The sequence below is a fragment of the Tenrec ecaudatus genome, chromosome 3, assembly GCF_050624435.1.
Source record: "Tenrec ecaudatus isolate mTenEca1 chromosome 3, mTenEca1.hap1, whole genome shotgun sequence".
Lineage (NCBI taxonomy): Eukaryota > Metazoa > Chordata > Mammalia > Afrosoricida > Tenrecidae > Tenrec > Tenrec ecaudatus.
The window spans coordinates 59,432,373-59,449,625 of record NC_134532.1 but is presented as its reverse complement, the minus strand read 5'-3'; the positions used below and the strand labels follow the sequence as shown (position 1 = coordinate 59,449,625).

Sequence of the window (17,253 nt, the reverse complement as noted above, 5' to 3'; positions counted from 1 at the left end):
ATCTTAGACTTTCCACTGGATCCCTTCACCCACATTTCTGTTATTTGTACCCCTCAGAGTGGGTAGGGTTGGAGTTATGCATCCATCATTGCTATCAATTTCCCCATTGATTTCTTCCCCCCTTACCCTTTCTGTACCCTCATGGTATTGCTACTCCTATTATTGTTTCTGAGGTGTTTTTTTTTTCTGTCCTGGAATATGTGTGTTGAGAGCACTTATCTGTACCAGTGTACATATTCCAGTCTAGAACTGGGGTCATGATAGTGGGGGAGGTAACATTAAAGAACTAGAGGAATGTTGTGTGTTTTGTCGGTACCATATTGCACCTTGGATGAATAGGCTCTTCCTTGTGATCCTTCTGAGGGAATGTCCAAGTGCCCACAGATGGGCTCTGCATCTCCACTCAGACCCCTTTCCTACACATAAATATAATTGTTTGGTTTTGATCTTCCAATACCTGATCACGTGAACACCTTGGGATCACACAGACTTGTATTCTTCTTCCATGTGGGCTTGTTTGCTTCCCTGCTAAATGGCCACTTGTTTTACTTCACACCTTTAAGACCCCATGCCCTCTTGTTCTGTTTGAATCTGCTTCTTAAACTATGTTCATATTTCACAGAGGAAAATGAAATGTTCTGGAAATCCGATCCTTTACAATGTTGTCCATAGTTTATTTGACCCTCACAGACATATACCTTTTGCATATACATAGTCAATTAAACATGGGTAAATATCTTTGGTATATTCTGCTTTCCGCCAAGATCCATCTGACCTCTGCAATGATATCATTCTATGTTCTCTCTGAAATCAAGTTTGAATATTTAGTAGTTCCCTGTCAACCCACTGCTGCAACCATTTTTTAAATTGTCCTCATCAAATCTTACTTATGTTAATGATATCAGTGATATTAATGAATAATTTCTGAATTCTAAATTTCTGTTAGGTCATCTTTCTTTGCAGTAGACACAAATATGTATCTCTTCTAGTTGCCTGGCCTGGTAGCTGTCTTCCAAATTTCTTGGCATAGTCTAGTGAGCACTTCTAGTGCTGTGTCAGCTTGTAAAAACATCTTAATCAGTCTGCTGTCAATTCATGGACCCTTCTTTCTTTCTCACCAATACACTAGTGAACCTTGGATGTCTTTCTTCAATGCCACCCATTTTTTCCATATGCTGTTCCTGACCTGGTGGAATGGGAACCTGTTCTTTTTTGTAAAGTGCTTCTGTGTATCCCATCCATCTTCTTTTTTTTCATAAATCAGAAAATCATCTTTTATTCACATTATAACCTATTTTTTGTTTATTCTTATGATCATTTTCTTTTTTTTCCTTTTCATTTTTTGTATTTTATTAGGGACTCATAGAACTCTTATCACAATCCATACATATACATACATCAATTGTATCAAGCACATCCACACATTCCCTGCCCCAATCATTCTCAAAGCATCTGCTCTCCACCTAAGCCCTATGCATCAGGTCCTCTTTTTTTTTCCCTCCCTCCCTGCTCTCCCCTCCCTCATGTGCCCCTGGCAATTTATACATTGTTATTTTGTCATATCTTGCCCTATCCGGAGTCTCCCTTCCCCCCTCTTCTCTGCCGTCCATCTCCCAGGGAGGAGGTCACATGTGGATCCTTGTAATCAGTTCCCCCCTTCCAACCCACTCACCCTGCACTCTCCCAGCATCGCCCCTCACACCCTTGGTCCTGACGGTATCATTCACCGTGGATTCCCTGTGCCTCCAGCCCCCGTATGCACCAGTGTACAACCTCTGCCCTATCCAGTCCTGCAAGGTAGAATTAGGATCATGGTAGTTGGGGGGAGGAAGCATCCAGGATCTGGGGGAAACCCGTGTTCTTCATCGGAACTACCTCGCACCCTTACTGACCCATCTCCTCTCCTAAACCCCTCTATGAGGGGATCTCCAGTGGCCGACACTTGGGCCTTGGGTCTCCACTCTGCTCTTCCCCCTTCATTCAATATGGTATATATATATATATATATATATATATATGTATATGTATATATATATATACACATATATCTTTTTTTTTGCATGATGCCTTATACCTGGTCCCTTTGGCACCTTGTGATCGCACTGGCTGGTGTGCTTCTTCCATGTGGGCTTCTTTGCTTCTGAGCTAGATGGCCGCTTGTTCACCTTCAAGCCTTTAAGACCCCAGACACTGTATCTTTGGATAGCCGGGCGCCATCAGCTTTCTTCACCACATTTGCTTATGCACCCATTTGTCTTCAGTGATCCTATCATGGAGGTGTGCAGCCAATGATATTATATTTTGTTCTTTGATGCCTGGTAACGGATCCCTTCGGGACCCCTCGATCACACAGGCTGGTGTGTTCTTCCATGTGGACTTGTTGCTTCCCATCCATCTTCTTTTGATGCTTCCTATATTGTTATGAGTTGGAATTAACTCAGGAGGAAGTATCAAAAGAAGGTGGAAAGAATACACAGAATCACTTCAACAAAAAGAATTGGATAACATTGAATCATTCAGGTGGTAGCACATAATTAAGGACTGCTCGTACTAATTGAGGAAGAAACTCAAGCTGCATTGAAAATGTTAGCATAAAATGAGACTCCAGGAATTTTGGAATACTAATTAATATGTTTCAGTAAGTTGGTGCATCCCTGAAACTCTCACTAGTTTATGCTAATAAATTTGGAAGACAGTTATCTGGCCCAGCAACCGGAAGTGATCCATATTTGTGTCCATTCCAAAGAAAGCTGACCAAGCATAATGTGCAAGTTATAGAACAATATTTTAAATATTACATTCAAGTAAAATTTAGTGAAAATAATTCATAAATGGCTGAAGTAATATACCAAGAAGGAACTGTCAACATTCAACCCAGATTCAGAACAGAATTTGAGTGAGGGATATCATTGCTGATTTGAGAGGAATTTCTACTGAAAGAAGAGAATACCAGAAAGATGTTCACTTCTATTTTATTGGTTATGAAAATCATTCACCTGTGTGGAACATAAACTATGAATAACATCGAAAAGTATGTGAATTCTGGAACATTCACTTTGTCCATGGAACCTGTTCACAGATCATGGGTTTTAAATCAGGAAAGAGTTGTGTCAGACCTGTATCCTTTTATTGAACTTATTCAACCTGTATGGTTAGTAAATATTTTGGGAAGCTAGACTCTAGGAAGAAGAATGCACCCTCAGGATTAGAGGAAGACTTAATAATGTGTAGATGACACAGCTTTGCTTGTAGAAAGATAGGAAGACTTGAAGCACTTGCTGATGGGAAGCAAAGGCCTTCAGTATGAATTGCAACTCAAAGTAAAGAGAAACAAAATCCTCACAACTGGGCCAATAGACAACCTCATGACAAACAGAGAGCAGATGGAATTGACCAATACTTTCGTTTTACTTTGATCCACAATCAGCACCCTTGGAAGCGGTGGTCCAATAAATCAAATGACATACTGAATTTGTCAAATTTGCTGCACAAGACTAAGGTGTGCCTGACTCAAGCTTTGGTGTTTTCAATGACCTCACTTGCTTGTTAAAATCAATGCGTAAGGAAGACTGAAGAAGAATTCATGAATTTAATTGATGCAGATCATGGTGTTGGTGAAGAATACCGGAAAGAACTTGGACTGTCACCAGAACAAGCAAACCCATCCTGAAAGAAATGCAGCCAGAATTCTCCTGGGAAGTGACAGCGGTGAAACTTTATCTCGTGTACTTTGGACACTTTATCAGGAGAGACGAATTTCTGGAGAAGGACATGATTCTTGGTAAAATAAAGGACCAGCAAAATAGAGGAAGCCCCTCAAGGCCATGGACTGACTCAGTGGTGCAACAATGGGCTCAAATATAACAATTAGGCAGTATTTCAGTTTGTTGTGGGGGCTCTGTAAGTTGGAACAGCAACAAAAAAGGAACTAGAAAGAAGCATCTACTATTCCATTCACTGAAATTTAAAAGCTGTGGAAACTAATTTCTAGTCTTAGAAGTGAAACAATGGTTGAATTTAAAGGGTGGTGGAGAGCCAGTATGATAACCCCAGCCAGAAAGTAGCAAAGGGTTTATGGGGTGCTGCTAATATTTCTTCATCTGGTGATGTCTCTATAGGTTTGCTCATTGAGCTGCGCACTTATGATTTGCATACTTTTATATAATGGTTTTATTCACCAATAAGAAGTTTTCTCAGAAAAAGGAGGGCATGTTAGGCAAATTGAATATGCCCCATTGATGAAAGTGGGGTTTACTTGAATATCAGAAAAGACAAGATTATCAACCTATTGAAACACACCAAATATATTAAAATCCAGAAATTTGTAACCACAGTAAGAAAAATATCATTGGACACCTTTGGCGATGATAAAGGAAACCATTCCCTATTCTAAACCTGGTAAAGAAAGTGGAGACAAATAATCAAGAATTTCCTTCTCTCTCAAAATAGATTATATTCTAGAGTAATTAAATGTGTAATGTGACAATATTCTTTTTAGAAGAATTCCTGATAATCAATACAAAAGGAAAAATATAATTGGACTATCAATGTTTTTCAACCTTTGTGAAAGCGCAGTATGTTGATATGATGCAACAGGAAACATATGACACCACCTTAACGAACCTGGAACCAATCAGGTCTTTGGTTCTCAAAGCCGGGGATACAGGAACGCATTAAATGACATCTCAAAGACGTAATCAGCTACATTCAGAGTGTGGACATTTTTACTATGCAAATGACCTAATTTCCTTTTTAATTTTAATGTCATAGGAGAAAAAGTAAGAGAAGACTGTTAGAGACTGAGTTTTAAGAGACATATCTATCAAATGAATATGTGGATATCGTTGGACTTGATTCAGACAAATCAACTACTATGAAATGTTTTTAGATAGTCCAGCATAACAGTGTGAAACTACCCTTGTGGGTTTCTGAGACTGTAACTATTTGGGGGAATAGAAAGCCTCGTCTTTCTCCCATGGAGCAGTTGGTGGTTTAGAAATGCTGACCTTCCCACACTAGCAGCCCAATGCATAACCACTATGCCACTGGAACTCGGTCAGAATTAATATTAGATAGCATTAAATAATTGTTGTAATGTATTTTAATAATTTGTTTGAAAACACATTTTGTTAAAGGTACTATTGAATTATTTATGGATGAAATGATATAGTCTGTGGTATGTCATTGTTTTGTGAAAAGAAGAGGTGGTTTTATGTGTAACAGGATTTGCCAACTGTTAATTATTACTGGTACTTTGCAATGTGTACATAGTAGTCCACTTCTAGGGCCATTTTGAAATTTAATGCATAAAGCACTTACCCCATCTTTGGCTTTCACCAAGAGATCATAGGCAGCTGGATCCTTCTCCTTGTCAATATCTTGGGAAACACAGATTTGTCCATCATTTGGATTAATCTGGAATGCCTGAGGTGCTTTGTCGCTTTGGAATCCATCATAAAGGGAATATTCAACAAAGCCATAGAGGCCTGCATCTGCATCCGAAGCTTTCAGCTGTGAGACAAAAAGTGTGTCAGTCAGGCAGAAAAAAAAATATTATTTTTCAGTTAGTTATGAAATATAATGATTTACGTAGCCAAGTAACCATAAAGAAATTTCCAAAAGATAGGCTTTGATTTTTTGTGGTGTCTCTCTCTGGCTTACCTTCTGTGATAACCCACTCTCTGTTTTCCTCCGTCTTTTTGACTTCCCCTTTTCAGTCTCCCCTTTGCCCATTCCCATGATCACATCCACATGATCTCTGACTCTTTGGGGCTGAGCTCTGGGTCCTCTTGTCTTCTAATTTGTTTCACATTACCTAAGTGGTCTCATCCAACCTCATGGATTTAAAAGCATCCATACATTAATGATTCAACAATGTATTTATTGATTCTCATATAGTATCCTTTAAATAATGGGTACACCTCCATACCTCCACCCCCCCTATCCATCCCGCCCCCACACACCTGTACCTATTGGTAGCAGCATGTTAAGAGTAAAAGAATCAAGATAGTAAGAGGTACCATTGCTAGTAATTCAGTTTCACTGAGAGAATTCACAAGGGTTATGAAGTCACAAGGATTATCAATGATTGCAGCCTTCAGTGTGGACTGGGACTCGATATAAAGAAGACCAAAACCCTCACACCTGGACCTGTAGATAACATCATGGTAAATTGGCATACTGGCAGTTATCAAGCATTTTTATCTTGCTTGAATCTACAATCAATGCTCAGGGAAGCAGTAGTTAAGAGATCAAATGACATATTGCACTAGGTAAATATGTTGCACATTTTAGAGTATTAAAAAGCAAGGATTTTACTTTGAGGACTATGGTGTACCTGGCCCAAGTCATAATATTTTCCATTGCATTATATGCATGTGAAAGTTGGACACTCAGTAAGGAAGACCGAAGAAGAATTGATGAATTTAAATTGTGGTTGGAGAAGAATATTGAAAATACCACGGACTGCTCATAGGACAACCCGACCTGTCTCTGAAGTACAGCCAGACAGCATGTTCTTAGAGGCAAGGATGGCAAGACTTCGTCTTATATACTTTAGACATATAGTCAGGAGAATTCAGTCCCTGAAGAAGGACATCATGCTCAGTAGAGTGGAGGACAGTAAAGAAGAGTAAGATTCCCAAAAGATGAATTGATGTTGTGGCTTCAAGGATGGGCTCAGGACTAGAAAAGATGGCACAGGAGGGTGCAACGTTTCATTCTGTTGTGCAGAGGGTCCCTGCAGTAGTTAGGTAATTTCATGTCAACTTGAAGACATATTAAAATGCAGGAGTGGTATTCAGTCTGTAATCAGATCACAGCCTGATGTGCCTCCGTCTGGACATGGCCTTCTCATAAGGAGGGCCCCGGGAACCTCCCCTTCTCTCCCTGTCCTCGCCTTCCTGCTGGCCAACCCTGATAACTGCCAGGACACTGCAATGTTGTCGCCACCATTGGATCCACACGACTTTGCACCCACCAGTCTGTGATCTTCCTGCATTCTGCATCATTGTAACTACATGAGTCCAAAGAGGGATTTACGGGCTAGTACCATCGGACTTATGGACTTGAGTTGCACTGAGCTGGGATTATGTCTTGATATATAATTACTTCTTGACATAAAGCTCATTTTCACACATATTTGGGTGTGACTGGATTTGTTTCTCTAGTCAAACCAGACTAACAAAGTCTCTATGGGTAGGAACTAACTATTGTTATTGATATAATGATTGATAGAAATGATTACTGGGAGGTATGAAAATAGAGAGTTTGTAGGCTCACTGCAGTCAGCCTGATAAGCCTTACCCAGTGCTTTGAGTGCTCAGGACATTTGTATTCAGAGAGACTTGCCTAGGGGGCTGTTGACTGACTGAAGAAGAAAAAAAGAACGCTTTGGCATTTTGAATTTTCAACTAGTGGTTTGTTCCTGAAGCTAGAAAAAAAAATGGAGCCATGAAGAAACTCCTCTCTAGGACTGAACATTAAAGGAGACTACAGGCAGCCGGAAATGCTTGCTAGGTGACCACCTGGATCCACTTGTTGAGTGGAAGTGTGAGAAATGCAGCAATAAAGAGATGGGTTGAGTCTGGCCACTGACACCCATGGACCTGCTTCACAGGAACTAGAGGAGAAGAGAGAACAGGTTGGCTGGTCTGAAGTTTAAAGAGTTGAGTAGAACATGACCTGGCCCAAGGGGCTAGGGTTCTTGAGAATCTGTGATGGGGCCCATGGTCAAAAAGCAAGGCAGCCAATGGGCACCATGGTGAGGTTAAGTGAGGCAGCCCTCATTGAGCTGACAAGAACCCGCCCAGATGAAGAAAAGATATTTTGAGCCTGTGAATTGATGCATATTGCTGCTGACTTTATGGATGGCCTATCCTGATTTGAATTTGCTTATGGATGAGGACTCACAAGTATCCAACTGAAGTGAAGATTCTTCACATCAAAGGACATGCTTGTCCTCAAAACACTGGGTTGATATAAGTTGGCAGTATAGAAATTGGATCCCTAAAATTGGGGCCATAAAGGCACAAAGCCACTGGCTTGAAAACTCATGGATGAGGGAATATGCTTATAGGATTAGAGGATTATGGTGTAGATGCTCACTTAAGTACAACTGTTATGCATAGCATATTTTTGTTTTGTTCCCTTAGAGAATATTCTGTTTAACTGAGGTTGACAAATATGATTTTATTATTACTTTGTTTTTTAAAATTATGTATGGTTAGAGTTGTAAAAAAGTTTCAAGTTGACAAGGGGTGCTCCCGGGTCAACTTGATAAATAGAGTAAAGGAGTGGAGTCTAGTCTGACAAATTAGGTCACAATATAATGGTACTTTCTTGGGGACATGGCCTTTTGATAAGGAGAGGCCTGGGATCCTCCCTTCTCTCTGTGTTGCTTTACCTTCCTGTTGGTGAGCCAAAAGGCTGAGACCTGCCAGAGATAGCACCGTTGGATCCACGTAACTCTGCACCCATTGACCTGTGATCTCCTGGCATTCTGCATCATTGTATGTGGCTGTGTGAGTCTGAAGAGGGATTTATGGAATAGTATCAGACTTATGGACTTATCCTGTACTGGGCTAGGATGTTTGCTTGATATATAATTACCCCTTGATATAAAGTTCTCTCTTATACATATATAAATGTTCCTGGGTTTGTTTCTCTGGACAATCCAGCCTAACACAAAGCAAATTCAATTATGAAAGCACTCTGCATTTTTACACTAACTGTGGGAGAATATAATGAGAAATACAACGGGGTATATATTACTTGAAGAATTATTGCGCTCAGAAGCACAGTATACTCCCATTGATTTACAACTCAATTAACAACAAACATCTGCCTAGCACTTTAGATAACACAAATAGATAAAGGTTTGTAAAACTGCAAAGGAAAGTGACCGTATACAATAGAAAAAGAACCATATACAATAGAATAGGTATTATCTAATGGTGCTTCAAAAAGTTTGTGAGGATATATATATATTTTTCTTTTTTTAAAAGATGGTAAAAATTTTAACATTTCCTTCTCAAGGCCACTACTAAATTTTAGAAGACAAACGTATTCACAACTGGATGCTACAATCTGTCCATATAAATTTGATATAGTCTCAAACACTTTTAGCAATATAACTCATATGTGTTTTAGAATTAAAAATAGTCTTCTGAACAATGTACATTAATGTTTTAAAAATGATGATGGCAACATATGTACAAATGTGCTTGACACAATGGATGAGTGTATGGATCATTGTAAGAGTTGTAAGTGTCCCCAATAAAATTAATTTTTTAATTTATGGAAAAATGGAATTAAAGAATAATGGAAATTTTCTATAAACTCTGTGAAGCCCCTGGCAATTTTCACACATATAAGGAATACTTGGTTTCACGGATCAGAAAAGTAAGGTTGGCATTGCTTAAGTAACTCACCCAGGGCCCCATAGCTAATAAAAGTCAAACATGGGTTTCAAATGCAAGCAGCTGGGCACAGAAGGACACTCTTAAGACTACACCAAACCATTTTCCAAATCGAACCCCATGTCATTTCAGCCTTTGTTTACTAAAACAATTCCATGAAACACCTAATCTTCTTAAAATGTTAAATTTATTAACTCAGATGTAGCACCATATCATCAAGGAACAACTTACCCCACAGGCATGTAACTTTCTCATTCTAATTCTTAATTGTAATGCTCCCCATTGAAGCCCTTACCAATAGCATGGTCAACAAACAGACCCCTAGTAATGTAGTGGTTATGCATTGAGTTACTAACTAAAAGATCAATAACTTGAAATCACCAGCCTTTCTGCAGGAGAAAGATTGGCCTTTCTACTCCCATAAAGAATTACAATCTTAGAAAATCACAGAAACACGTCTACTCTGTCCTATTGGGACGCTATGAGTGTGCATCGACTCCTCCAGAGTGAGTTTGGAGTTTTGGTTCAACCATTTTATTTTGAGTTCTACCTGAAAAGTGACTTGAAGAACTCTATATAGTCTGGTCCCGTAGTTCTCAGTCAGGGACAACTTGTTCCTTATTGTCTGGAGACAATTTTGCTTCTCACAGTTCAGAGAAAAATGCTATAGTCACCTTTGGGGCATAAACTAGGGATGCCACAAAAAAGAACTGTAAGGCCCTGATGTCCATAGTGTTGAATTGGGAACCCCTGGGCCTGATGAAGGCCTTACTGATTGATAATACTATTTTCCCTCTGTCTATTTTTTTTTTAACTGATGACACATACTCACATACTCTGAATTTATCTTCATTCTCGCCTATCTCCTGTTCTCTTGAAAATTACTGTGCAAACAGTGAACATATTTGCAAGTTATTCTTTTCATCAAATGAGCTGAACCTGGAAATCCACAAATTTCCCCTCTACCAAGAACCAAACTCTAAATAATTGGATCAATTTCATTCTTACATATGTTAATAATTTAGCAGTTTCAAGTTTCCAAAGATACAAATGCAATTTCTAAAATCGTATGGTATTCTCAATAATTTTAAATTGCTTGAGAGATAAATACAATTAACTTTAAATTCCAGAACTTATTCTCAACATCTTTTACCTATTAATAATTGGGTCTTAAATGTCTGGAATTAAGTTGGCATTTTTACAAGGCTTATATTTTCCAATATTCATTGCCTGACAAAGAAAATGTAGGGAATTTGAATAGTAGAAAATGAATCTGTTAAAGCATGAAGACAAAAGTCTTGATTCATTAATATGCTCAGTGTGCCCTTGGTCCAAACATAGCTACTTAATATGAGGGAGAAGGATACTGCAATCGGATGGTGCTAACTGGGAATCTAGAGGCTATCTTGGAGAGTTTTTACCTAGAAGCTACTCAGTACCATCATCATGTTCCTCATCCCAAATCATAATTTAGCTCTTTTATTTTATTTTTAGTAAACACGTTTTTATTTCATTTGTCTAGAAACAGCAGCAGGGTCGTAGTGAGCAAACCCAGCCATCACAGTAGTACACTTGTACTGAATCTAAATGTACTGCAGGCAGCGTACAGTCAAAGGGCTCAAAATAATGGTCTCAAGATTTAGTATCTCACTGAGTAGTTCTCTTCAGGGAGATTCTTCACCCCACTCATCCAGATAATTCTCTTTCACTAATGACCATATTGGCTTCTTTACAATTATTTTCCCACCTGTGACACCCCAGAATCTCTCTTCTGTCTTTTTTTTTTTATTGATTTTTGTTGTTTGTTTTGGTTTGTTAACCTATCTGTTCTATCCTGTTTATTCTGCGGGGTCCCCAAAAATGTTGTTGTTGTTGTTTTTAGGAGCCAAGTTGGTTTGGACTTCTAGCAACCGTATGTACAACAGAATGAAACACTACCTGGTTCTGCTCCATCCTCACAAGTAGTCTTATGTTTGAACCCATTGTTGCAGCCACTGTGTCAACTCATCTCGCCTTCCTCTTTTTTCTCTCTCCCTCTACTTTGCCAAGCATGAGATCCTTCTTCAGAGATTGGTCTCTCCTGCAACATGTCCAAACTATGTGAGACAGTCTCATCATTTTTACCTCTAAGGAGCATTCTGGCTGTACTTATTCCAAAACAGATGTGTTTGTTTGTTTGGCAATTCATGTTACTTTCAATTTAGCTATTTTAGAGCAAGATGCACCTAAAGGTGTTTATTTACTTATTCTGACTTTCAGGATTGTTGCTCCTAAGTCACAAATTGTGGAAATAATAAAAATGAAACTATAATACTAAGATCAACGTGATTCCATTAGTGTTGTTGCTGGATACTATCGAATCATTTCCAACTCTTTGCCTTCCTATGGACAACAGAACAAAATACTGCTGGGGCGTATGCCAGCCTTACAATGGTTGTTATGTTAAAGCCATTGGTGTAGTCATTAAGTCAATCTATCTTGTCAAGGCCCTTCCTCTTTGTCATTGCCCCTCCACTTTATCAAGCATGATGATGTTTTGCAGAGACTAGTTTCACCTAAAAACATGCAAAAGGTGCATAGGACAATGTCTCGCCATCCTTGCTTCTAAAGAGCATTTGACTGTACTTCTTGCAAGATAAATTTATTTGTTCTTTTGGCGGTCCATGGTGCTATCAGTGATCTTCACCAGCAACATAATTTAAATGTACAGATTCTTCTTTGGTCTTCCTTATTCAATGTCCAACTGTGGCAGTTACATAATCTACTATCAACTTGAGGAAGGGTGGTGTCTAGCCTATCAATCAGGTCGTAGCTTGATGACCTCATTTGGAGGCACGACAGATAAATAGCTCACTGGAGGCCAGATACACTTTCTCTGCTTCCTGTCTCTGTGAGACATTCCTGTTGAAAAGCCACATGGAGCTACGCTGATGGAGCCAAAACCCTGGAGCTGGAGGAGCCATGTGGAGACCCATGCCAACACTGAGATGCTAACACTGCCACCAGATCCACAAGACTTTCTACCCACTGGCCTGTGATCTTCCTGCATTTTGCATCATTGTATATGTGTTGCATGAGTCTGAAGAGGAATTTATAGACTGGTGTCAGACACATAGGCCAATATTGGACTTATGGACTTGAACTGGACTGGATGGGATGTTTGCGCAATATACAATTGCTGTTTTATACGAGGCACTTTCTTATACACATATGAGGGTCTATGAATTCGTTTCTCTAGCCTACCCAGACTAACAGACCAACTTTCACATACATGAGTTCACCAATAATACTATGACTTGGGTAAGGCACACCTTAGTCCTCAAAATAACTTCCTTGATTTTCAAAAGTTGAAATAGGTCTTGTGCCAAAAGTTTATGCAACACAATGCAGTGTTCAATCTCCTGACTGTTTCTTACATGAACATTGTCGATCCAAGCAAGATGAAATTCTGGCACCTACAAACTTTTTTCATTTATCATGATGTCACACATTGGTCCAGTTATGACAATTTTGTTTTTCTTTAGAGTGAGTTGTAAAACATACTGAAGGCTGCAGTCTTTGACATTCATCAGAAGTGCTTCCAGTTTGCCTCACATTCAAGAAGCCAGATTATATCATCTACAATCGCCAATTGTTAATAAGTTTCCTTCTAATTCTGATGCCAGGTTCTCCTTATATAGACCAGTTTCTCTGAATAGTAGTTTAATATACTGATTAAATAAATACACCTTTCCTGATTTTAAACCATGCAGTATTCCCATGTTCTGTTTGCACAACTGCTTCTTGATCCATGTACAGGTTCTATATGAGCTCAATTATGTGTTCTGGAAGTCCCATCTTCTCAAAGTTATTCATAGTTTGCTATGAGCCATCTGACATCAGCAATGATATCCCTTGTTCCAAGTCTCCTTTTGAATCTGACTCGAATTTCTGGCATCTCCTTGTGAACCCTTTTTGGATGATCTGCAACAAAATTTTACTCTCATATAATATCAATCACATTGTTCAGTAACTTACACATCCTGTTGGGTCCACTTTCTTTAGAATGGGTACAAAAATAGATCTCTTCCAGTGGTCCAGGTAGCTGTCTTCCAAAGTTTTGGGCATAGACAGGTGAGATCTTCCAGTGCTTCGTCAACTTGTTGAAACATTTCCTGGCCTGCATTTAGCTACTAGTATTTTACTTCTCCATCATATCTTCTTACAGATACGGTCAATTTGAGTTCCATGTATTCCATCTGCAGAAGTCCATGTATATAGACTTCTTTGGAGATACAGAAGTCATCTATCATGTACAGTTCTTCATGTCACCTCCAGCTTTGTTTCTATCCCCCAGACTGTATTTTCCAGCTATCATCCCCTCTTTGTTTCCAGCTTTTGCATTTGAATCACCAATTGTTATCAATGCATGTTGATTGCACGTTTCAGTACTTGACAATGTTTTCATGCTATTAATATGGTTTTTCTGGGGCTAATTCCTTAGAAGTGGACAGTCTTTGTAGTCTGTGCTTAGTCTGTGGGCTGTGCTTAAAGCCTGTTTACTTTGGGTGACCCTGTTGGTATTTGAAATAGCAGTGACATAGCTTCCAGCATTGCAGAAGGGCACAAGCTTTCAAAGTATGACAGACTAGTGGTGGGATTCCATTATCAGCCTTCTGAAATCTAAGGAATTGTAACATTTCCTCACATTAACATCTGGTCAAGGACTCAGTTCCACTGATGTGGTATGACGAGAGTGGACAAATGGAAACAACCACTGGCCCTTGAAAGCATGTTTGTATGCTCTTTGGGGTATTTTATAGGTGGAACAGAGCTAATGCATTCCCTTTGCAAACTTGAGTTCCATTGATCGGGGAAGGAAGTTCCTGGATGCTACATTTAACACACTTGGACGCTAACACAAAGTTGGAAGGTGCAGGTCCACACTGAGAAGGAAGATCTGGTGATCTACTTTAGAAAACAAGCAGCTATTGGAAACAGTATGGAGGACAGGTCCACTCTGCATGACCATGAGTTAGAACTCACAGTTACCGGGCTTTGCTTTGCTTTGTTTTCACCTGAAAGGCCTTTCCTTCAACAGTGGGGCGGCTTTGTGGAGGACCACGGAGTAATGATGCCAAGGGGTCCATAAAGAAAGAGAAGGTTTGGAAACTGATTGTGATATGAATAATTCTGCTGCATGTGATTAAACTACTGAATTATTTGCTATATATATTAATCCCAATTTTAATAAAAAAGAAAGAGAGAACGAAAGAAAGAAAAAAGAAAGAAAGAAAAATGGGGTCAAGAAATGACTAATGCTAGCGCTTCATTATTGTAAAACAAAAAAGCAGCAACTTGGTATTTTGTGCAAAAAGAAGATTAATAGAGTAGATAACTTATACTATGAGATATTAAAAAGTAAATAGTAAAACTCGTATAGTTCTAACCAAAGATTTGGCAGGCAGACCAGTGGAACAAAAACAGAACACTTAAAATAAATCCTGGTAAAACTAAAATTGTTTTGTATAATACAAAGGAAACATCACAAACCACAAAGGAATGTGAGTTGATCCAGTAAAAGTTGCTAGAATATTTGGCAACATACATGGAGGAAAATAATCAAGTTTGATATTAACTCACATCAGAATAAATTCTACACAGATATGTTAAATGTAAATAATGAAATCATTAGGAATACCAAGAATCTACAGGGAAATAGTTGACTGATTCTTAAATTGAGAAGAAATTTCAGAGGGAAAGGAATTTCCAAGCTAAAGCAGGAATGTAAATAAAGAAATCATTAAATATACAAAGAATATATAGAAGAATATTTGGCTGATTCTTAAATTAGAAAGAAAAAGGAATTCCAAAGCTGAAACAGATGGATAAAACTCACAAAGAAAGAAGCCATGACAACGACTACATAAACATTTAACATACCACTATGACACAATTATCACACACCAAAAGCTAGAAGAAAATTAGGCATGATATATACATCAAGTATAAAAAGAAGTTAACATATTCCAGATAGAAAGAGGCCTTTCAAAATAATACTGGTTACCCAATATAAGAAAATAGTCAGAGAATAGTGCAATTCATGGAAGAAATAAATGTATTCGATATCCAACTTTACTAGTAAGCACATGAATGAAAATGAAATCGTATTTTTGCTTAGCAATTTACTAATCAAAATCATAATAGTATATAATAAACATTGCCAAGAATTTAATACCTGTACACTGATTGTTACAGACTATTTGGAAAATAACTTAGCCTTCACTAATTAGGACCCCAAGGGGCACAATGGTGAAGCACTCAGCTGCTAATCAAAGGCTGGCAGTTTGACCCCACCCAGCGGTCCTGTGAGAAAAAGGCCTGGCAATGGCAATGTGCTTCTGGAAAGATTGCAGTCAAGAAAACGTGTGGGTTGCTCTACACAATAACATCTGTAGGATGAGCATTCTTACACACCTAAAACTGTGCTTCTTTACCCTGGTTACTAAAATTAGAGTGGTATTGCTTGACAGCTGTTAATATGAAAACATACAGCATTATTCAGTCAAGACACTTAAATATCCAATAATAAAAAAACAGCTAAATAAGTTATGGTTCATCTATAAGATAAAATTCTATTCTGATTTAAAGACACTAAAATATTCACAATATTATTTTTGAAAAAGAAAACGATAAAATTATATATAAAATATCCTGTTTGGGCAAAAATATGCAAAATGAAGAGCAAAAAGTGAAAGGAAATAAATTACCATATTAAGTGGCTTAATGCAAAGACCACAGAATTCTGTCTTGGAAGAAATACAGCCAGAATGTTCCTTAGAGGCAAGGATGGCAAGGCTTCGTGTCATGTATTTTGGACGCATGGTCAGGGGAGACCAGTCCCTGGAGGAGAACAGCATGCTAGGTGAAGTTGAGGGGCAGCGAAGAAGAGGAAGAGTATCCACAAAATGGATTGACACTGTGGGTGCACCGATGAACTTGAACATAAGAATTGTGAGGATGGTGCAGAAGGGTGGTGTTTTGTCTTGTGAGTCAGAACCAGCCCAATAGCAGCTAACGACAACAATGTGAGGAATTAGATTACAAGAGGATTTCACGTTTTTAATCCTGTCAGTATGTTTGTCCAAATCCTCAAAAGCAAAAACCAGTTTGATGGAAAACAATAGTATTTTTAAAAGATAGGTTACTATCCTCAAGGTCAGTAGTTCTAAACCATAAGCTACTTAGCGGGGAAAAAAATATTCCTGTCAAGAGTTACAGTCTTATAAACCTACAAGGGCACTTCTGCCCTGTCCTATAGGGTCATTATGAATTGGAATTGACTCAATGGCAGCATGTTTTATTTAATTTGGTTTAGTGGAGGAGGGCCATCAGAGCATCAAAAAATACTAAACTTAAAGAAAAGTTTATTTGACTAGTGTGTGACACACACATGTTCAGGTTTTGTGAATGCTTTTTGGAAATACTTCATTTGTTTACACTCCTTACACACCAAATAAGAAGGAATCACAGACCTACAGCATCAATGATGTCTAAAACAAGGATCTGATATTTTGCAGTAAAGGGTCAGATACATGTCTCAGGCTATACTGTTACACCTACTCCACTCTGCATGTGAGCATGAGCTATAGACAATATGTAAATGAGTGGCTGCATTACACTACAAATTTATTTAAGTACACAAATATTTAGACTTTGTATAGCTAAGTAATAGCAAAGTATTATTTTCGTTTACCCTATCATTTAAAATTATAAAAGCCATTCTTAACTCATTGATGCGGCAGAAATGGGTTGCAGGCTGGATTTGGCCTGTGAACGACTTTTTCAATCCCTG

General features: G+C 38.5%; 1 protein-coding gene across 1 annotated transcript in view; it reads right to left on the bottom strand.

The window, feature by feature from the left end:
• Positions 1-17,253, bottom strand: part of DCHS2 (dachsous cadherin-related 2) — a 341,195-nt gene that overhangs the window by 163,583 nt on the left and 160,359 nt on the right. The window contains exon 2 of the mRNA XM_075544792.1: positions 5,320-5,511. Coding sequence (XP_075400907.1) covers positions 5,320-5,511 — 192 coding nt within the window. The remainder of the gene's footprint in view (positions 1-5,319; positions 5,512-17,253) is intronic.